Raw genomic sequence first — 23994 nt, forward strand, 5'->3', positions numbered from 1 at the left:
CACATGGGCATTACTGAGAGGTGCAAAAACTATAGAGCAGTTTAATGGTGGACTTTATTTATCCTGATATAGACTGGGGTAGTAATAGTGTAAAGGACTGAGAGCAGGGAAGTTTCTGAAGTGTGTTCAGATGAATTTTCTGGATCAATATGTTCCCAGCTAGTGAGGAATGAGGCATTACTGGATCTGGTTCCGGGGAATGAGGTGGGCCAGTTGGATCAGGTGTCAGTCAGGGAATATTTAGGGGACAGGCTTTATAACATCATAAGGTTTAAGTTAACTATGGAAAAGGAAAAGGTGCAATCCAGAGTAAGAATAATTAATTGAGGCTGGGCCAGTTTCAGTAGGGTTCAGTAGCTCTGGCCCAGGTAAAGTAGAATTAAACATAAGCAAGCAAAGCTGTAACAGAACAATGGGTTGCCTTCAAAGAGGATATGGTTTGGGTATAGCTGATATACATTCCCAAAAGGAGAAAAGGTAGGACAAACAAAGCCAGAGTCTCGTGGATGACAAAAGAGAGAGAGAGTAAGATGAAGCAGAAAAAAGGTATAGAAGTCAAGCTGATTATACAAGTGAGAACTGTGCTGAATGTAGAAAGTTCGGATAGGAAGTGAAAAAAGTAATGAGAGCAGAGGGTATGAGAATTAGCCTGGCAGCCACCATGAAAGAAAATCCAAAATGCTTCTATAGGCATATAAAACAGTAAAAGGTTAGCAAAAGGAGAGGTGGGGCCAGTCAGGGATTAAAAAGGAGATTTACACATGGAGACAGGGCATGGCTGAGGTATGTATTTTGTATCTCTCTTGACCAAGGAAACAAATGCTGCCAAAATCAGAGTGGAAAAGGCGATAGTTGAGACAGTGCAATAGTTAAAAATTGGTAGTAGTAGAAAGGCTGGCTACATTTAAAGTTGACATGTCATCAGGGCCGGATGAGACGCATGTGAGGATACCGAGGGAAATAAAGGTAATCTTTGCCCTTTCGCCACTGTCCTAAGGTAAAAAGGCCCTTTCCATCCACTCTAACCAGGCTCCTTAAAATGTTGTACATTTCAATCAAATTTCCCTTCATCCTTCACTGCTCCAAGGAGAACCACCTCAGCCTATCCAATCTTCCTCCATACAGCAATTTTCCAGTTCTGGCAACCTCCTCATAAATCTCCTCTGTATCCTCTCAAGTCGTTGAGGGACTCTTAAAGAAAGAATCAAAAGGCAGACTATTATTTAAATGGAGAGATACTCCAAAAAAGTGCTGATTTGGGTGTTCTTATGCATGAAAAGTTAGCATGCAGGTGCAGCAAGTAATTAAGGAGGCAAATTGAATTTTGGCCTGTATTGCTAAGGAGAACAGAAGATCATAAGAAGTTGGAGTCAGAGTGGGGCATTCAGTCCCTAGAGCCTGATCCTCTGTTCACTGAGATCATGACTGATCTGATAGAATTGAGGTCACAATTTCCTGCCTACCATAACCCTTGACTCCCTTGTAGATCAAAATTCTGTCTAACTTGGCCTTGAGTGTAATGTATCCAGATTTGCTGATGATACAAAATTCGGTGGGAAGACATGTTGTGATGAGAACGTAAGGAATCTGCAAGGGGATATAGTTAGGTTGAGTGAGTGTGCAAGAACTTGGCAGATGGAGTTTAATGTAGGAAAGTGTGAGGTCATGCACTTTGGTGGGAAGAATCAAAAGACAAACTATTATTTAAATGGAGAGAGACTCCAAAAAGGTGCAGCACAGAGGGATCTGGGTGTTCTTGTGCATGAAACACAAAAGGTTAGCATACAGGTGCAGCAAGTAATTAAGAAGACAAATAGAATTTTGGCCTGTATTGCTAGGGGTTTGGAGTTTAAAAATAGGGAAGTCTTGTTCCAACTGTATAGGGTGTTGATGAGGCCATGCCTGGCATACTGTGTACAGTTTTGGTCCCCGTATTTAAGAAAGGATATACAGTATTTAAGGCAGTTCAAAAGAGATTCACTAGTCTGATTCCTGGGATGAAGGGGTTGACTTATTAAGAATAGCTAAACAGGTTAGGCCTTTATTCATGAGAGTTTAGAAGAATGAGGGGTGATCTTATTGAAATGTACAAAATTCTGAAGGGGCTTGACAGAGTAGATGTTGAGAAGATGTTTCCACTAGCGGGGGAATCTCGAACTAGGGAACATAGTTACAGAATAAAGGGACATTCATTTAAAACTGAGATGTGAAGGAATTTCTTCTCTCAGAGGGTAGTGAATGTCTGGAATTCTCTACCCCAGAGAGTTGTGGAGGCTAGATCACTGTAAGTATTTAAAGAGATGGTAGATAGATTTTTGAAATATCGGGGAGCTGAGGGTTATGAGGAGCTGGCACGAAAGAGGAGTTGAGGCCTGGGCAGATCAGCCATGATCTTATTGAATGGCAGGGCAGGCTTGAGTGGCTGAATGGCTCCTATTTCTTATGTTCTTATGTACAGAAGAGAAGAATAGAAGAATAAGAGGATATTTGATAGAGGTGTTCAAAATCATGAAGGGCCTGGATAGAATAAATAGGGAGAAAGTGTTTCCATTAGTCGAAGGGCAGAGAACCAGCGCACACTGAATTGAAGTGAATGGCAAAAGAATCAAAGGTGACATGAGGAAAAACATTTTTACACAATGAGTGATTCGGATCTGATGTGCTGAAGGAAGATTCAATCATGGCTTTTAAAAGGGAATTGGATAAGCACCTGAAGGAAGCAAAATGTGGGGAATGGCAGGCGAGTGGGACTAGCTGTGTTGCTCTTGCAGAGAGCCAGCACAGGCATAACGGGCCAAATGGCCTCCTTCTTTGCTGCAACTATTCTCTGATTCTGTCTAGTCTTGATGAATTTAAACTTGCATATAGAGCAACAGTTGGCTATGTCCCAGAAAATCCAATACAGGAAAAGTGTTTTGCAAGATTATTTGTTATATACAACAGCTTTGGAGACAGACACTAAACGAAACACATGCCATTGTTTTCGTTTCATCTGTTTACTGGATGTGGGCTTTGCTGGCTGGGCCAGCATTTATAGCCCATCCCTAGTTGCCTTTGAGGAGGTGCTGGTGAGCTGCTTTTTGAACCGCTGTAGTCCACATGGTGTAAGTACACCCACAGTGTTGTTAGGAAGGGTGTTCCAGGATCTTGACCCAGCAACAATGAAGGAACGGTGATATATTTCCAAGTCAGGATGCTGAGTGGCTTGGAGGGGAACTTCCAGGTGGTGGTGTTCCAATTTATCTGCTGCCCTTGTCCTTCTAGATTGTAACGGTCGTGGGTTTGGAAGGTGCTGCCTAAGGAGCTTTGGTGAGTTTCTGCAGTGCGTCTTGTAGATGGCACACACTGCTGCTACTGTGTGTCAGTGATGGAGGGAGTGAATGTTTGTGGAAGGGTGCCAATCAAGCGGGCTGCTTTTTACTGGATGGTGTCAAGCTTCTTGACAGTTGTTGGAGCTGCACTCATCCAGACAAGTGGGGAGTATTCCATCACACTCCTGACTTGTGTCTTGTGGACAGGCTTTGGGGAGTCAGGAGGTGAGTTACTCATTGCAGGATTCCTAGCCTCTGACCTGTTCTTGTAGCCACAGTATTTATATGACTAATCCAGTTCAGTTTCTGGTCAATGGTAACCGCCAGGGTGTTGATAGTGGGGGCTTCAGCGATGGTAATGCCATTGAACGTCAAGGGGCGATGGTGAGATTTCCTCTTATTGGAGATTGTCATTGCCTGGCACTTGTGTGGCACAAATGTTACTGCCACTTGTCAGCTCAAGCCTGGATATTGTCCAGGTCTTGCTGTATTTGGACATGGACTGCTTCAGTATCTGAGGAGTTGCAAATAGTCCTGAACATTGCGCAATCATCAGCGAACATCCCCATGACCTTATGATGGAAGGAAGGTCATTGATGAAGCAGCTGAAGATGGCTGGTCCTAGGACACTACCCTGAGGAACTCCTGCAGTGATGTCCTGGAACTGAGATGATTGACCTCCAACAGCCACAACCATTTTCCATTTTGCTAGGTATGACTCCAACCTCTTTGTCGGGAACAATCAGTTCATCTCAAACCTCTTCTGTTAAAGTTTCTACACAACAAACATGAGCGAAAACATTGCTTCTATCAGCCTCAAATCCTACCTGCTGATGATCAGATTGGTTCATTTTTGACAACCTCCACCCCCTTGAAAATGTTGATTTTTTTTCTCTCTTGTGAAATACTGGCAAATAAAATATGGGTTGAAAGCTGACAGTTTACATCTAAGATGATGTTGGCAAACTATTTAACCACAGGGTATCAGAGCTGAGTTTACTCCTGCTCTCAACCAATGTCCACTCAGATGAACCTCATGTCAGGAATACCTGACCTTTTCCTGTTCAGATCAGCTGTGATGTTCCAATTGTTGATCAGCTAACTCTGTACATACTAAGGATAGAACCAGTGCCCTTCAGGTCTATACAGTTTAGTATGGCACGAGATAGCACCTTATCTACTTGACTACCCAGGAGCACTGCTGTTTCTAGATTGCACAACAACAGCCATCTTTTATCAGTTGTTATGCCTTGTGGTTTCCAAAAGTTGGACATTATCGCACTTTTTGATACAAATGCTGGCGCTTTCTTCGAATATATTTCACAGATCTCAGCATGTGCCGTAGACTGTAATGCAGTAGTGAGTGTTGTGCCACTCTGCATACTTATGTGTACATATATATGAAAATTTGGGCTGTTTTTAGCTGTTGAATCTCAGTTTCCCCCATATGCTGTTAACATAGTGTTGCTTGGTTTCAGAGCATCTTTCCTTGAGTAATCATTTTCTTTCAGGAAAATTGTATTGCCTTTATATATCAATATAACTGTTCTAATCATTAACATTTTTTGTATATATTGTCTAAACAAAAATGATTAACAATAGATTTTTATAATCAAATTGAACACCTAAAGAGTTTTTAACAGTTTGTTCTCTTTTCTCAACAATATTATTCACGGTGTTGCTTAGGTAGTGAAATATTGTGCCTCTTCTGAGCTAAAGCAGCACACTGCAGAGGGTCTTTAGCTTGGCAGTACTTCTTCTCAAGCTCTGCTCCATGATATAATATTAAGCTACATCCGCAGTTCACTCTTTTGCTGTTGCAACTCAACACTGTCATTCCTTTCTTTTTCAAGTTCTTCTATTTGAAGCATGTACTGTTGAAGTTTTAACCTGAGGTTCAGGACCCCCTTCATGGATGCCTCCACTGCGAGCTATATAACATGAAGTTTTCTCTTCCATATGCTTCTTTACAGCATTCCACGTTATGTCCTGCTCAACCTTCAGTCTTTTCAGGTCAGTGACTTTATTCTCTAGTTCTAACTTTTCACCTTGAAGTGCTGTAAGTTCTTGGAAATCTTTTTCTTTGGCTGCCTGAACTTTCCTTTTTGGTCAGGAGCTCATTATGTCTTTCAATATTGGCCTTGAGAATTTCAATATCTGACTGCAACCCATTCATTTGGTTTTCCATGTTCTCTCTAATGATGATGGAATTTACCCAAATGAGGCTCTGTGACTCTGGCAACCGTTTTCTTACTTCTGAACAGAGGGCACTTTTCAATGGGTGTGCTACCTTCAACCCTCAGTGATGCCTCCTTCATCTCACTGTTTACTGAGATTAGCTGCAGCTCTTCGCAACTTCTCAACCCCAGGATAGCAAGACCACTTGTTTCTGTGAAGTATAACATGTAGTTAAAGTCTTTTCCTTTGTGCGTCCCTCAGATTTGGGCCGTTTTTAGCTGTTGAACCTCAGTTTCCCCCATATACTGTTAGCATAGAGTCGCCTGGTTTCAGAGCATCTTTCCTTGAGTAATCATTTTCTTTCAGATTTCCAGGAAAGATCTTCTGATGCAGTCTGTGCATGATCAGGGGGAAGGCAGTGGCGTACTATTGCCAGTATTGTCACTGGACTAGTATTCCAGAGACCCAGGTAATGCTCTGGGGACCTGGGCTTGAATCCCACCATGGAAGATGTAGACGTTTGAATTAAAAAACAATCTGGAACTGAAAGTCTGATGATAACCTTGAAACCATTACTGATTGTTGTAAAAACCCATCTGACTTACTAATGCCCTTTAGGAAATCTGCTGTCCTTACCTGGCCTGGCCTACATGTGACTCCAGACCCACAGCAACGTGGTTGACTCTTAACTGCCCTCTGAATTGGGGATGGGCAATAATTGCTGGCCTAGCCCACATTCCATCAATTAATTAAAAATAAGTATTCAGCTTCAGATTTATGGTTATGGGCTCATTTCTCCCTTTCTTTCTGATCTGAATTGAAAAAGTGTTCTTTTCACTGGGAACTGTTGCATGCAGCCATTTCATGTAGTTGTCTGACATATTGTCATCTTTCAGTGTATGGATGTTTTGGTTTCTTTTCCTTCTCATTTGTCCTGTTGCTCTGACTCTGGTATCTAGTACCTATACCATTTTCTTTCTTCATTCTACATATATTTCCCCAGCGATTTGGCTTTCCACAAGCTCTGCAGTTTGATTCCTATCCAAATATTGCCTTCTATCTTTGAATTCACGTGATCATCCATAGCTCTTGTACATTTTTCTCACTGCCTGATGTACATTCTTTTGTTGCTGTTTCACTGCCTCAACTATGCTGCCTTCCCTTGAATTAACTTAAAGCCACTTCTCTGGGTAGTCAGCACCTTCATCTGTCTACTCGAGGCTTCATGTGATCTGACAGTGTCAACAGGCTGCACATTGTGAGCTTGTCTTTTCCAATCAGATTGTTTTGTGTATCAAGGTGTACAGAGTCCCAAATGAGCTCCTACCAGCCTTTCATCTGTTCCTTGATTTTACACTTGCTGGCTCCATTTCATTTTCACATTATTCACTCGGTTTTTCTCTCTCTGGTACTAAATCGGGTTGATTTTTCTCAATTGAATTCAGCAATAAATCTGTTTAAAATGTTTGAGTTTTGGTGTTTCTCGCACGCTAGCTGCCACCATGTTATATCTTGTGGTTCCCAGAAACTCGAAATAATCTTTTCGACTTAAATTTCTTCGAATATATTTCACAAATCTCACCATGTGCTCAGGACTGATACATTGTGAATTTGATACACAAGACTGTTATGCAATAGTGAGTGATGTGGCACCCTGAATACTTATGCATGCATATGCACGAGTATATAGTTTCTATATCACGTTGGGATAATATAACATTAGCCCTCTAAAATTTTGTAAGTTGTGCAGCTATATAGGAAATTTTGTGTTGTGAAATCAAAGCAATGCAATAACTGTGGAATTAAGTTTAAATTCTGTTTCCTTCTGCAGCACGGTTTGTTTCGTTTACGCAGCGAAGATTATTTTATTGAACCTATTCATGGCCACCCAAGGAAAGAAGAAGAGCAACAACCACACATTATATATAAGAGGCACGCTGTCCAGCAGTCTCAGAGGAAGCGGAATGATTTCATTCCTATGGGCACAGGGACTTGTGGAATTCAAGGTAAGGTTAATTTCACACAATTTCATCAAGATAATATTTCCAGGACGGAAAATAAAATATCATAGCTACAGTTGAAGGTGTAGAGATCTGCTGAGGACCCATATTTTTTCAATTGTCTGGAAAGAGGAGCTGAAACTAAACATTGTACTAAAGGTGCAAGTTTCCTCTTTTTTTTTGTCTGACCTGACCAATTCAAGTATTAAGAGAACAAGTGGGTACCCCCCAGCCTGACACTGGCCACCGAGAGATATGTGAAAGTAGCTCAGACACGATCTTCCATCCAGATCTTTTCCTCCTTACTGTGGGAAGCACCTAGCCATGGCTTACTGCCTCTACAGTTTAGTGTGACTGAAATTAAGAATTCGCTAGAGAGGCTATGAAACTTTAGACACTGCACAGGGAAAAGGACATGCAGATAGGTTTCTTAGGAACATAGGAACAGGAGTAAGCCTGTTCTGAATGAGATCACGGTTAATCTGTGAGCTAACTCCGTATATCTGTCTTTGCCCCATATCCCTTCGTTTCCTTTGGTTAACAAAAATCTATCAATCGTTTTAATATGGATGCTATGTCAACTGCCGTTTGGGAAGAATGTGACAAACTTCTACTGCCCTTTGTATGTCGAAGTTATTTTCTGAAAGGGATGACTCTAAATTTTAGGCTAGTCCTAATTCCCCAATCAGCAGAAAGAGTTTCTCTCTACCAACCCTATATGCCTATCTGTTTCCCTTTTGTATCTTGAAAGCTTTGATCAAATCACCTGTTAACCATCTAAAATCCAGGGAGTACAGCCCTACTTTGTGTAACTTCTCCACATAATCCAGGGGCAGGATTTTCACAGAGGGGACGGGGCCTGCTTGCCGACGCGTAAAATGACACAGTGATGTCAGGCGGAACTCCCGACATCACCGCGCCCCATTTAAATTTTCAGGTAGGAGGGGCGCAGCAGAATCAGTTGTGCCCCCGCCAACCTGTCAATGACCAATTGAGGCCATTGACAGAGTCATTTAACTAATTAGTGGACCTGCCCGTCCAACCTTAAGGTTGGCGGGCAGGCTGGGAGTCCTGGCGGGAATTAAAGAAAGCATGAAACCTCATCCACGAGTGGGATGAGGTTTCATGTAGGTTTTAAAAAATTTTATTAAAGTTTTTTTTAAAATTATGGACATGTCCCAACTCATGTGAGAGTGTCACATGAGGGGACATGTCAGGATTTTTTTTTTTCTTCTATTTTCAATATTTTTGACAGTAGAGGCGATCTCCCTGAGGTAGCACTTAGCCTCAGGGAGATGAGTGCACTCTTTCATGCACATGCGCAAAAGAGCTCGCTCTCAGGTTTAGGGATTCCCCCCGACCCCCGGCCCACACAGGGAGCGCATTGCGCTTCCTGGAAGATGTCATGCTGGGCGGGCTTTAATTGGCCCACCCGTGTAAAATGGCACCGTGCCCCCTATTGGGGGCGCCGATTGGAGGCCTGCTGTGCGTGCCCGCAATTCAACTTCACCCCCGATGGGGGGAAAACCCTGCTCCAGGTATTGTTCTAGCAAATTTGCACTGAACTTGCTCCAATGCCAGTATATCCTTCCTAGGGTGTGATTCCCAGCACTGCTCACAATATTTCCAGGCGTCATCTAACCAGGGCTTTGTATAGCTGTAGCATGACTTGTCACGCCTTGTAAGCCAATCCTCTCAATATAACGGCCAACATTCCATGAATCTTTTTGATCTGTCCATGACATTTTAATGTTTAAGTACATGGATCCCCAAGTCTCTTTGGAGATCCACTGCTTTAAGCTTCTCACCGATTGGAGAATGCTCTGATTTATCTTTTTTGGATCCAAAGTGGATGATGTCATACCTGTTTATATTGAAATCCTTTTGCCCATGCACTTAATCTATTAATATCTCTATGTAATCGTAAAGGCAATTATGAGGGTATGAAGACAAAGCTGCCTAAAATTAACTGGGAAATTAGGTGAAGGGACAGGTCAGTAGCGATGCAGAGGCAGACATTTATGGAGATATTTCATAACACTCAGCAAAGACACATTCCAGTGAGAAAAAAAGACACCAGGAGAAGGACATGCCATCTGTGGCTACCTAAGGAAGTTAAAGATTATATCAGGTTGAATGAAAAAGTATACAATTCCGTGAAGATGAATGGCAGGCCAGAAGATTGGGCAGAATATAAAATAGCAGCAAAGAATGACTAAAAAAAAATTACTGTCTGAGAGAAAGCTAGCTAGAAATGTGAAACATCGTAAGAGTTTATACAAGTAGTTAAAAAGGAAGAAAGTAACTAAAGTGAGTGTTGGTCCTCTAGAGAGTGAGTCTGGTGAATTATTATTAAAAATAAGGGAATGGATGCATTGGACAGATATGGTAGCTGGGATACTCCACTCAGGGCCTAAGTCTGGTGCCGGGAGTGAGAAGTCGGAGGGACTCCCACTGGAGACTGGACCGTGTGAGCATGAGAAATCGTTGTTCACCTAATTAGTTATGCAGCCAGGAGGATTACATCACACCGCGTGAAGGGCAGGTGTGAATTTGCGCTTCACTGTTATGTCCGGGCGCCATATTTAAGAGGCACCTGGACAGCAAGTAATTCACCATGCCAGAAGTCCAGGTCATAGCTTCCGGAAAGCAGCAAGCACCAGCCCATTCCTCAATGATGCCTCCCTGGAAACTCTCCTCCAGGCCATGACGGACACGAGGGATGCCCTCTTTCTGAGAGATTAGAGTAAGAGGCCCACCCGACTCACCATTATTGCATTAGAAGCAGATCAGAGAAGGTTCCCTCGACTGATTCCTGGGACCAGGGGTTGTCTTATGAGGAAAGGTTAGACAGGTTGGGACTGTAACCATTGGAGCTTAGAAGAATGAGCGGTGACCTTTTTTTTTAATTCATTCATGGGATGTGGGCTTTGCTGGCTGGGCCAGCATTTATTGCCCATCCCTAGATGCTGTTGAGAAAGTGGTGGTGAGTTGCCTCCTTGAACCACTGCAGTCCATGTTGTGTAGGTACACCCACAGTGCTGTTGGGGAGAGAGTTCCAGGATTTTGACCCAGTGACAGTGAAGGAACAGCGATATATTTCCAAGTCAGGATGCTGAATGATTTGGAGGGACACTTCCAAGTGATGGTGTTTCCATTTATCTGCTGCCCTTGTCCTTCTAGATGGTAGTGGTTGTTGGTTTGGAAGGTGCTGTCGAAGGAGCCTTGATGAATTCCTGCAGTGCATCTTATAGATGGCACACACTGCTGCCACTGTGCTTCGGTGGTGGAGGGAGTGAATGTTTGTGGGGGTGGTGCCAATCAAGCAGGTTGCTTTGTCCTGGATAGTGTCAAGTTTCTTGAGTATTGTGGGAGCTGCACTCATCCAGGCAAGTAGGGAGTATTCCATCACACTCCTGACTTGTGCCTTGTAGATGGTGGACAGGCTTTGGGAGTCAGGAGGTGGGTTACTTGTCATACGATTTCTAGCCTCTGACCTGCTCTTGTAGCCACAGTATTTATATGGCTAGTTCAGTTCAGTTTCTGATCAATGGTAACCTCCAGGATGTTGATAGTGGGGGAATTCAGTGTTGGTAATGCCATTGGACATCAAGGCGAAATGGTTGGATTCTCTCTTATTGGATATGGTCATTGCCTGACACTTGTGTGGTGTGAATGTTACTTGCCACTTGTCAGCTTAAGCTTGGTCATTACCAGGTCTTGCTGCATTTGGACATGGACTGTTTCAATATTTGAGGAGTAGCGAATGGTGGTGAACATTGCACAGTCATCAACGATTATCCCCACTTCTGCCCTTATGATGGAAGGAAGGTCATTGATGAAGCAGCTGAAGATGGTTGGGCTGAGGACACTACCCTGAGGAACTCTTGCAGTGATGTCTTAGAGCTGAGATGACTCACCTCCAGCAAGCACAACCATCTTACTTTGTGCTAGGTATGACTCCAACTAGTGGAGAGTTTCCTCCCGATTCCCATTGACTCCAGTTTTGCTAGGGCTCCTTGATGCCACACTCAAATGTGGCCATGATGTCAAGGGCAGTCATTCTCACCTCACCTCCAGAGTTCTGCTTTTTCTGACATATAGCAGCAGAGGAGATAATGGTGTAGTGGTAATGTCACTGGACAAGTAATCCAGAATTTTAGGCTAATGTTCTGGGGGCAAGGGTTCAAATTCCACCCGGCAGCTGGTGGAATTTGAATTCAAGCAATAATCTGGAATTGAAAAGCTAGCCTCAGTAATGGTGACTATTGTTGATAATCGTAAAAACCCATCTGGTTCACTAATGTCCTGGTCTGGCCTATATGTGGAGATGTGAATTTTTTTCTCTCAGAAGGCCTGTGGATTTTTTTTCTCCAGAGAGTGGTGGAGGCAGTGTCATTGAATATTTCTTAAGGTTGAATTCGATAGATTCTTGATTGACAGTGGAGTCAGAAAGTATAGGAAGTAGATAGGAAAGTAGAGTTGGGGCCACAATCAGGTTAGCCATGATCTTATCAAATGGTGCAGCAGGTTCGAGGGACCGCATGATCTCCTGCTGCTCCTGATTCATACGTTGGTTTATTCTACTTCTTTGTACATTGTGTACAATGTTGCCTACTTTTGTGTAATCAGCAAACTTAGATGTGGACTCTTTCCCATCATTTGAATCCCTAATAAACACATTGAATAGTTGAAGCCCCTCTGAGATGTCACTGGTCACAGCCTGACAATTGGAGTGTTATCCCTTCTCTTCATCTCCATCCGAAATTATATTTATTTCTGAGCATATTTATTCCTGTTATCGTTTTTATTTCTGCTATCATATTTCATAATTATACAAGGTCATACTCAAGCATGTTTTAAAACTGGGTTATGAGACTGTATGATAATCCCTATGGATTGTTATGAAGTAGAACACTGCATTTTTGTTTGATAAAATTGATCCATTTTCGCTCGTCAAAGCAATTAGGCAGATAAAAGTAGCTTCTTTCTGCAGAGCTTTTAGAAGAAGCTGAGGCCAGGTTAAAGGATTCTTCTTTGCTGTGATTACAGCCCCCTGCTTGCTGGCGGGGATCCACCTTGCATACAAAGTGACCTTTGACACAGGAAAATGGTTCTTGATCAAAAGCCCTGCACCAACTCTCCTGGGGTCAGAGAGAGAAAAGGCAGACCGATAACTCTAACCAGTTTTGTAATTAAATTTCTTCCATTGTGTTAACTTTTTAAATGACAGAGCCATATCTCTCAGCAGTGCTACTCGTTGCACTCATGTTTGGAGCTTGTCCCTGCCATATAACTGTATACTTTTCCACATTGCTTGCTGCCTTATTGCAGATAGAATAACGTTATGAAAAAGTGTGTTTAAAAAAGTAATATAAGTATTGGGAGTGACCACCAATATAAACAGGTCATTCTACTCAAATCCTTCTGTGCTGTGCCCAGAATATGGCAACAAAGCTCAGTATATATGACACTTCAGATACAATTTGATCTCAAACTGCCCCAGATTCGGAAAACAGCGGCAGGATTCTGCCCTAGATTTTCGCCGAGTCGCGTTGACACGGAGCCCTTTAAAAATGGCAGGCGGGTCCCGATTCCAGGATTCCCGACCCCAAGCTCAGACTTTCCATGATTTAGGAGTGCCTTTTAAGAGTGTGGGCTGATTTGGGTCAAAAGTGTGCGCCCGGTACTCCTGACCTGGTGGGCTCTATTGCAGAGGTAGGTACGTCCTACTCCTCTGCTATTCTCATGGAGTCAGACCAGCTTTTTAAAGAGTCATGGTTCACGAATCCTCAGTGCTTTTGCAGTTGACGTAGTCCACCGTGTGGTGCGATGTAGATCTGAGCGCCACGTGAGTGCAATCGATCGCACCCTGAACCTGTGGGAAATCTGAGACCTGGGCATATCTAAACGCTCTTGTGCTCTGGCTGTCCAAGCCCTGGGCGAAATGCAAAAATTTACGTGCCCTCGGAAAGATGGCATCCATGACCTCATGGATGCATTTGTGGTTGGTGGCTTGTGAGATCCCACAGAGATCACCTGAGGAGCCCTGAAAGGAGCCACTGGCATAGAAATTGAGCACCATAGTCACTTCCATGTCCTCGTGGTGCCAAATCCTGCAGTAGCTGGCAGAGGTGACCGACCAGCTCGCTAGACATGCGCAGCCACCGGCGACACTGGTTCTCGGTCATCTGCAGGAATGACAGGCGACGGCTATAGACTCTGTGTGTCACCCAGCCACCAGTCGCCTCAACAGCAGGGCTGCCCTTAACCCCGATCCCCCAATGCCCCTGAAGATCCAAGTCTAACAGGCGACAGTGGCGAGCACTGCATAACGTTGCTGTGTCCTCAACTCTGAGTTCCCCTTAAAGTGCAGGCTGCCAAGTGTACGCCTTTTATGTGCTGTTGTGAAACACGTCAGCGTGCTTTCCCGCTGACGTTGATGGACAATTCAGTGGGGGTGGGGGGGAGGGTGGGGGAATGATGTGGTGGGGCGGCGGTGGAGGGGGATTCTGGCTGGCTGGCCTTATAATAATATGCTGATGTATGACAATGAGATTCCTAATGTCCAATGGCGGGAAACGTGACCCGCTGTCGACGGGCCACATGGAGGATCGTGAACTAGTTTCCTGCCATCGTAAAAGCGATCATGCCACATTGACCGCTCACACCATTGATCACACCTGACACCGGTGGGCACAGAAAATTCCGCCCATCGTCTGCATGAGAGAGCTTTTTGCAAAGCAAGTTCAAAAGGTCCTCCTCATGCCCCACATGCCAGGCTATGCCCCCCCACACACTTGCATGGCCCCTCATTCCCCCTATGAAAGGCTATGTCCCCCACCCACCCCTCATGGCCCCTCATGCCCCCATACCAAGTTATGCCCCCACCCACTCCCATAGCCCCTCATGGCCCCTATGCCAGGCTATGACCTCCGCCCACCCCCATGGCTACATGCCCTCTTTGCCAAGCTATGGCATTTACATGTCCTTTAACCCATTATACACTGTATAGAACCATTGAACTCTATAGTAACAATAGGATGTATAAAAGGACTTCATAAAAAGTCATTCATTTATTATATTACAGTATGTTAAAAAGCCCTTTTAACTACATCCACTAAAGGTGTCAATCATCCTGACCCATTAAAGTATCAATAGCAGAAACTGCAAGCACTGAAACCTCTTAACTTGTGTAAATAAATATTGTGCAACTGACAGCAGAGATCAGAGATCCAGTGCTGTCAATCAATTTTCACATGGTCCATCTCTGACACTTCCCTTCCCTTCCTTGACCTCTCTGTCTCAATCTCTGGTGATAGACTGTCCACCAATATCCATTACAAGCCTATTGACTCCCACAGCTACCACGACTACAGCTCCTCACACCCCGCTTCCTGTAAAGACTCCATTCCATTCTCTCAATTCCTTCGCCTCCGTCGCATCTGTTCTGATGATGCCACCTTCAAAAACAGTTCCTCTGACATGTCCTCCTTCTTCTTTAACCGAGGTTTTCCACCCACAGTCGTTGACAGAGCCCCCAGCCGTGTCCGGCCCATCTCCCGCGCATCCGCCCTCACGCCTTCTCCTCCCTCCCAGAAACATGATAGGGTCCCCCTTGTCCTCACTTATCACCCCACCAGCCTCCCCATTCAAAGGATCATCCTCTGCCATTTCCGCCAACTCCAGCATGATGCCACCACCAAACACATCTTCCCTTCACCCCCCGGCAGCATTCCGTAGGGATTGTTTCCTCCGGGACACCCTGGTCCACTCCTCCATCACCCCCTATTCCTCAACCCCCACCTATGGCACCACCCCATGCCCACGCAAAAGATGTAACACTGCCCCTTCACTTCCTCTCTCCTCACAGGCCAAGGGCCCAAACACTCCTTTCAAGTGAAGCAGCATCTCACTTGCATTTCCCCCAACTTAATCTACTGCATTTGTTGCTCCCAATGTGGTCTCCTCTACATTGGAGAGACCAAACGTAAACTGGGCGACCGCTTTGCAGAACACCTGCGGTCTGTCTGCAAGAATGACCCAAACCTTCCTGTCGCTTGCCATTTTAACACTCCACCCTGCTCTCTTGCCTACATGTCTGTCCTTGGCTTGCTGCATTGTTCCAATGAAGCCCAGCGCAAACTGGAGGAACAGCACCTCATCTTCCGACTAGGTACTTTACAGCCTTCCAGACTGAATATTGAATTCAACAACATTAGATCTTGAACTCCCTCCTCCATCCCTACCCCCTTTCTGTTTCTTCCCCCTTCCTTTTGTTTTGTCCAATAATTTCTATAGATTTTTCTTTTCCCACCTATTTCCATTATTTTTAAATCTTTTATGCCCTGCTAGCCTTTCCACCCCACCCCCACTAAAGCTGTACCTTGAGTGCCCTACCATCCATTCTTAATTAGCACATTTGTTTAGATAATATCACCACCTTCAACGCCTCTGTGTTCTTTTGTTCTTTTGTCTGTGACATCTTTTGATTATCTGCTCCTATCACTGCTTGCTTGTCCCTACAACCACACCACCCCCCACCACTTCTCTCCACCACCCCGCCTCCACCACCTTAAACCAGCTTATATTTCACCCCTTTCCTAAGATTCACTCAGTTCTGTTGAAGGGTCATGAGGACTCGAAACGTCAACTCTTTTCTTCTCTGACGATGCTGCCAGACCTGCTGAGTTTTTCCAGATAATTCTGTTTTTGTTTTGGATTTCCAGCATCCGCAGTTTTTTGTTGTTAAGCAATATTTTCCCTGTTTTCTCAGGTGTCTCAGTACTATAATGGATATCTTGGCTTTCAGCCAAGAATACACCATGAGTTTTGACTGAGAACCTAGAAATCCATTAGAGTACTAACTAACCTGAGCCCCAGATAAGACATTGCTTGACTGACAGCTCTGACTCTCAGGTCTCTGCTGTAAATTTCACAATGTTTATTTGCATAAGATTAAGAGATTTCGAGTGCTTGCACTTCTTGCTATTGATACTTCAAAGGGTCTGGATGATTGACACTTTTATTGCCCTGTGGTAAAAGGACGTTTTGAACATAGTGGGAAATAATGAATGAATGACTTTTTAAAAAGTTTTTTTTTTGTTGTAACTTATTTTCACTATCGGGTTCATTTGTTCTGTGCAGTGTATGGTGGGTAAATGGGCATGTGAGCGCCATGGCCCATGAGGGGGCATGGGGACCATGGCGTGGATGGGGGAATATCCTGGCATGGTGGGCATGAGAGGCCATGGGGGTGTACAGTGGCACATAACTTGTCATGAGGGGCCATAGTGAGTAGGTGGGGGCCATAGCCTGGCATGACGGGCCAGGATGGGGCATGGGGCTTGTGTGAGGGTGAGGCATCAATGAGGGTGAGGGCTAGAGGACTATAGCTTTCCAATATAAATGGGATGAAGTCTGACAGCATCGAAGTGGGACTTAAGCAGCCAGCCTAGACACCTGGCAGCCCCTTTAGCTGCCATCGAATATTTTCCCAATTTGGCTAGTCCGGCTGCAGCCCACACATGTCCTCATCCATCCCCCCACACAGCCATCCCACTGCAGCACCCCCTCCTCCCTCCGACAATGAAGATCCCGCCTTTGTGGGCACTCCCGAGGCAGGCGTGCGAAGCCAGGAATTTTCCTAACTCCTGCTACCTGCCTTGGTGATGAAAATCCAGGCCTGTGTCTCTATTTTAAAACATACGTCTTCTGAATTAAGCAACTATATATCCCATATTTGTGGGGCTAGCTTTATTGTGGTCCTATTAAACGAGTTATTTTCTTGATATGATCAGCTGAACAGAATTGACTGGTGATTAGGTTTAAATAGTTCTCTTTTTGAAGTAATAATTGGAAGCATTCTTGACCTTTCATCTAAAATGAATTTTCCACAGGTTGGATTTAAGGAGGCAATTTTCCCCAGATCGCTTTGGTGCTGCAGAATCTCTGATGTTATCAGGATGGGGCCCTAAGCTGCAACACTGATTTAGCCCACATGCTTAGCGCACAATGTCGTCTTGTTAAAGGAGATGACACTTGTGCTGATTGATGGGTAAATTGTCTGCTAGTGCTCTTAAAGGGGCTGCACACTATATAGGTTGCTTGTGCTTGACCAATTGCCTTCCCCTAACAGCAGCCATCTGATTGATTGTAAACTAGTTGTTGCAGAAGATTATGGTGCTATTTAGAAGTATATCAGAGTTTACTGTTCACTTGTTGCTGGATGTTTGAAGAGGACCTTTGAAAAATATTGGAAAATTTCTGGGATGTTTTCTCAAGACTTAACTATTATCAACAGTTATTCTGGAAATCCTCTGAGTCCTTCACCTAAAAGGAACGAGTGCTGTCCTACTTTACCTTAATGGACACCTTATAGGTGAAAGTCAATGCTTGCTCCTGGCTATTGTACTAGGGGACCCATTGGGTTGTCAGGATGAATGGGAGGTGGACATGAGGCGAGGCAGAGCACCACTAGCTGCTGGAGGAGTAAAGGGCAGGAAGGCAAATTAACTCCTTTCTGTGTGCTGGCACAGGCCACCTTTCCTCTTCTGGACTTCCTTCAGTGGGACCTCAGGTGCTGCATCCAAGAATCTGTGCACTCTCTCATTCGTCCCCAAGTCATCCCGAAACTTGCTGCTGTATGTCTGTCAGTGGGCAAACCAGCTCACTCCACACCTACAGTGGATGTATGTGAGCACAGGCTTTTTAAACAGCTTCAGGAAAGTTGTGGGGGTGCTTTTTTGCCAAATTCTTTAGATGCAGAAGAGATGGCCAACATGGGGCCTTAACTGAAGTGGTACCTTAACATAAGATGCCACATTGGTAAAGGTGTTGATGCTGATGTTAGGAATGGCCACTTGGAGCATGTTAAACAGCTGATTGCTCATTAAAGAAGCAGCATGGCATTTTGATGACTAGTGTTTCAACTTGCTAGGGCCTCCCTTGGTCTGGATAAGGAATAGAAGGTGGACGCAAAGCTAATAAAGTAGCATTAGCTGCTGCAGGAAAGAGAGCGACAGGAGGGTGAGGTGAGCTCCATCACTCATGTAGATACAGGTTATCTTTTCATCCTCTGGAGCTACTCCACAGGACCCCCAGTGCCATATCCAAGAGCCTGTGCACCTACTCCCTCAGTCTCTGAGCCATGCTAGAACCTGCATTGTGTGCCAGCCAGAGCATTTCAGCCATACCTTTAGTAGAAGTGGATGCAAGGAGCTAAGATTTAGAGAATCACAGTATCACAGAATTGTTACAGTGCAGAAGGAGGCCATTCGACCCATCGTGTTTGCACCAACTGTCTGAGCATTATGACTCAGTACCATTCTCCTGCTTTTTCCCCATAACCCTGCACATTGTTTCGGTTTAAATAACCATCCAATGCCCTCATGGATGACGCGATTGATCCTGTCTCCACCACACTTCCAGGCAGTCCATTCCTGACCCGAACCACTCACTGTGTGAAAAAGTTTTTTCTCACATCGCATTTGCTTCTTTTGCAAATCACTTTAAATCCATGCCCTCTTGTTCTTGATCCTTATACGAGTGGGAACAGTTTCTCCCTATGTACTCTGTTCAGCCCCTTCATGATTTTGAACACCACTATCAAATCTCCTCTTCAAGGAGAAGGATTTCAATCTCTATCTTCATTACTGCAGTTTCGCATCCCTGGAACCATTCCTGTAAACCACTTCTGCACTTTCCCCATGCATTCAGATACTCCCTTAAGTGTGGCACCAGAACTGTACATAATACTCCAGCTGAGGTCTAACCATTGTCCAATGTTTCAGCGTAGCCTCCTTGCTCTTGTACTCTATGTCCCTATTAATAAAGCCTAGGATTCTGTATGCTTTATTAACTGCTCTCTCCACCTTCCTCCAGCCATAAAAGTATCCATTAACCATTACTCATTGTTTCCTACCACTCAGTCCCTTTTATTCCATGAGCTATCACTTTATCACAAGTTTGTTGTGTGGCACCAAATTGAATGCCTTTTGGAAGTCTATGTACACCACATAAACAGCATTACCCTCATCAACCCTTTCTGTTACCTCTTCAAAAAAGCGCCAGCAAGTTAGTTAAACATGATTTTCCCTTAAGAAATCCATGCTGGCTCTTCCTAATCAACCCACATTTTTCCATGTGACTATTAATTCTATCCCGAATAATTGTTTCAAGAAGCTTCTCCACCACCGAAGTTAAACTGACTGGTCTGTAATTGCTGGACTTATCCTAACAACCCTTTTATGAACAAGGGTGTAGTGTTTTTCAGGGCCCTGGCACCTTTCCTGAGTTGAGGGAAGAATGGAAGATTATGGCCACTCTCACTTCCTTCAATATCTTTGATGTATCTTATCCGCTCCCAGTGCCTGGTCAACTTTATGTACTGGCTGTTTATCCAGTACTTCCTTATTGATTTTGAACCCTTCGAGTGACAGAATCTCCTCATCTGTCACTGTGGCCTCGGTAGCATCTACTTCCTTGGTAAAGACAGATGCAAAGTATTCATTTAACACCTCAACCATCCCCCCTGCCTCCATGTGTAAATCCCCTTTTTGGTCCCTGATCGGCCCTACTCCTCATTTTACCGCCTTTTTATCATTTATCTTCTATCATGCCGATAGAAGACTTTGGGATTCCCCTTTATGTTGGCTGCCAGTCTTTTCTCATAATCCCTCTTCGCTTCTCTTATTTGCTTCTTCACCTCCCCCCTGAACCTTCTGTTTTCCACATGGTTCTCAATTGTATTTTCTACCTGACACCTGTCCAAAGCACACTTTTTCTTCTGTATCTTAATTTCTATCTCCTTTTTCAAACAGGGAGCTCTGGATTTGTTTGCCCTACCTTTCCATTTTGAGGGTATACACCTTGACTGCCCAACCATTTCTTCTTTGAAATGGTGGCCCATTGTTCAGCTACAGTATTTCCTGCCAACTTTGGTTCTCGTCTATTCGGCCCAGCTCTGTTCTTGCCCCATTGAAGTCAACTCTCCTCAAGTTAATTATTCTTACTCTGGATTGCCCATTGTCATTTTCTACCCTCATCCTAAACCTTCTGCTTTATTTAAATTGTTTCTAATCAGTATTTGAATGCTAAATTTCCCTACTTGACACCTTCATGCAAATACAAATTATGGTAATCAACAATTAAGACCAAAATTGTATACTAAATCCAGACTTTCAAACAGGCACAGTACCCATTTACTGCCTTTGGCCAAGACAAAAACACTATATGGGTGGAATTTTGCATGCCTACTGGCTTCAGTGGCTGGCGTGGACCATATGGTGAGAATGCCAGAAACCGGTTTCACGTTATCATGAAATCAGTTTGTGATAGTCCGCTCAGCCTGTCAATGGCAGGCTGCGTTTCTCACCATTAGATGTTGGGAGCCTCATTGTAATACGTCTGCATATCATTACAAGGTCAGGCCGTCGGTATCGTCCCCCCTGCTGGATCGTCCACCTACGTTGACGGGAAAACACGCTGGCACAGAACACATCTTGACAAGTGTGACGTGCGGAAGTCAGGACTTAGCACCAGGGCCTTGCTCACATCGCGGACATCTGAGGAGCAGAAGATGCTGGAGCCCAACAACAATGGCATACTGAAGGAGCATCCATGGCATGTTGGGTGGATTCTCATAGATATGGCTCTGCTGCGAAGCAGCCCATGGAAGTTGGAAAGTCACAGTTGAGGGTCTGTTCACAATGGATGATGGTCGAGGGGGTGGAGAGGAAGGTCCATTTGTGTTTGGGAGAGAAAGATGTACCGGGGATGGGAGAGGAAGGTCTAGGATCGACTGGGAGAGGAAGCGGTATGGGGGGGTATGTGGTGAGGTTGGGGGGGAGAGAATGAAGGAGTCGGGGGTGGGGGGTGAACTTGGAATGGGGTGAATGAAGGTGTCGTGGAGGAAGGAGGGGGACATGCACGTTCACCTGGACATCCCCAAAGGAAAAGGGTTGTGGCTGGTAGGTCGCGGAGGGGAAGTGGAAGACGATGCCAGGTGGTCAATAGTGATTGGGGAAAGGAAATGGGTGACAGGGGAGTGCAAAGGATAGGGGAGTGAATGAAATTCTGTATCACCACCATGCTGTCTAAATCGAGAGTTGTGGTGGGAGAGATCAGGTGCTGCACGGGAGTGTGATCAGTGGATGGGTGGAGATTCAGGTCAGCTCAGATGGACAACTGAAAGAGAACCCCAATAGGCAGCATTTAAAATGCTCAAGACATTGGGCAGAATTTTACAGCCCCGTTTCAGCGGGGATGTATGGCTCCATTGACTTCAGCAGGAACGTAAAATCCCGCTGTCGTAAAATTCTGCCCATTGAGGTGAGTGTGAAATGGGAAGGATCCACATGTGTGGGAGAGTGTTTGCACGAGGCTCTGAAAGGCCCTGCCACACACACACACACACACACACTTCTTCCTCCAGAATCACTCGTTGGCCAACTGCTCCCTGTATGGTGACAGAGGATGAAGTCGAGAGGCTCACAGGCAAAGGGAACTTGGAGGGAGAGGACAGCCTCTGAGATTACTGAATGGGTGACCCAGGGGTGTACAGCTGCCGCTTCTCCTCCTTTTGGGTGCTCAGGGCACCAGTCTGATTCCTTGAGAGGAAAAAGCACCTGGAGGGACATTGGAGGCGCCCTGCTTCCCTGTTGCATTGCCACTGCTCACCCAGGGCTCCCGCGATGGAACGCAGGTCTGCACACATCTCTGCGTTCTGCTGGACCAGGGTATCCATGGCATTCATCATCCTCCCCATGGAGAGCTCCGTACGCAGACATGTGAGCACCACTTCATCAGACAGCAGGCGGTACTCTCCTCCGACTCGTCAGCTGCTCTTTTGAGGGCTTCCAACAGCTCTGCCATGATGTTTCCCCACCTTCTGCTGACTCTCCAGGGCGAGTTAGAGGCCAAATCCAGAGGCTCAGCATCTGACTCTGATCTCACAGATACCTCTTCCCCAGCAGTCCTCCAAGCTTTGGGGAGCTTGGCTGCATCTGCCTCCTCCTGCTGCGGACATGTGTCCATGCAGTGAAACATGGCACTGCATGAATGTTTGTGTGGTGAGTGGACCCATGGACGCAAGCTCGAGAGAATATGAGCCTGATGGAGATATGAGGGTGTGTGGGAGAGTTAGTGATGTTGTCCCTTGAGGAGTGAGATCCCCGTGGATGTGTGATGGATTTTTGAATGTGTGAATTGAGAGTGATGAAAAGAGTGACTTGCCTGGTGAAATGGATGAGACCATTCAGACTGTTGTGGCACTGGGTGACTGCCCACTTTTGCAGGGCATTGGCGCTGAGCACCGCTGCCACCTCCTCCCATGTTGGATTGGTGATGCCGCTGCCCATCCTGTGGCCAGAGCAGGGTTAGGACATCATGGAGGGCCTCTACGGCATCCAAAAAGTGCTTGAGCATCACTAAAGCAGGAGCCTGCAGTCTTTTTGCCTGTCGGAGCCATCCTGCCTTCAGTGCAGCAGTCATGGGCTGGAAGGACTGAGAGGTATGTACGCAGCTGCATTTTAAATGTGTGCCGGGCGTGATGAAGCAGCGAGGTGATAACATGGTGGGTGAATGTCAGCGTGTTTCCCAGGAATGTATAATTAATGCGGCGGGTTTGGTGTTATACGGCGTGAGAAACCGCCATTGCGGCCGGTGGGTAACACATCGTTTTTCCTGTCTGCTACCTCATTCAATGCAAATCTGGAATGATTCCGCCCTAAATGCTTATATTTTCAAAATCAACAATATCTGGTTTTAATCAGCTTCTTGGCAGAACATGTAACATCTCCTGTTACTTTAACCTGCCTTCAAAGTGTTTACATTGCAGAACATGGAAATGATTTGGACAGCTTGTGTATAGTAGATTTACCATGCATGGTGATTTCTGAAAACATGGCATTAGCTGCGACATGGAAGCCTCTGCATGTGATCCTTCCCTAGTTTCACACTGTGGCCTTTGTCATTTGGCTCAAAGTAAATTGATAGGCCACCACGTCCAGGGCTCTCAGTGTGAACTTTGTAGGTTCTATAGCTGACTATGCTTTTCTCCACCATAGTTCAGGCAGAAACAATTCTAGCGGGCTCACCGCCACACCAAGGGCACTGGTGTTGCCTCATGCTCATTGGAGCACCGCAGAACTATCTGAGTTGTTGAATAAGTTACCAGGAAAGCTTATTGAAGTAGACAGTATAAATCGATTGAAGAGACAAATAGAAGTGCTTCTGAAGGGAGATGAGGGGTCAGTAATGGTGAATGCAGGTAATTGAGGTTAAGTAAAAAAGGTATGTTTTGTGGAGCTTAAGGGTTTTTTTCCGTTTCTAAAAATGCATACATTTGTTACTGTAATTTATCCAGCATACAAAGAATATATAGTTTAACACATATTTAAAAATATCAGTGTCGTGCAAAGTGACTTAATTGCCTTGTTATAATCATCATGCCATATAGTGCAGTTGAATAGTATGTAGTTAAAATCAGTTGCAAGGGTTAAGTA

At 44.9% G+C, this 23994-nt stretch overlaps 1 protein-coding gene across 1 annotated transcript in view; it reads left to right on the plus strand.

The window, feature by feature from the left end:
- The window catches only part of LOC121275808 (A disintegrin and metalloproteinase with thrombospondin motifs 12-like), a 689364-nt gene that overhangs the window by 126839 nt on the left and 538531 nt on the right, over positions 1 to 23994 (plus strand). The window contains exon 3 of the mRNA XM_041183446.1: positions 7321 to 7456. Coding sequence (XP_041039380.1) covers positions 7321 to 7456 — 136 coding nt within the window. The remainder of the gene's footprint in view (positions 1 to 7320; positions 7457 to 23994) is intronic.

This window comes from Carcharodon carcharias, chromosome 1, assembly GCF_017639515.1.
Source record: "Carcharodon carcharias isolate sCarCar2 chromosome 1, sCarCar2.pri, whole genome shotgun sequence".
In the NCBI taxonomy this organism is placed as follows: Eukaryota; Metazoa; Chordata; class Chondrichthyes; order Lamniformes; family Lamnidae; genus Carcharodon; species Carcharodon carcharias.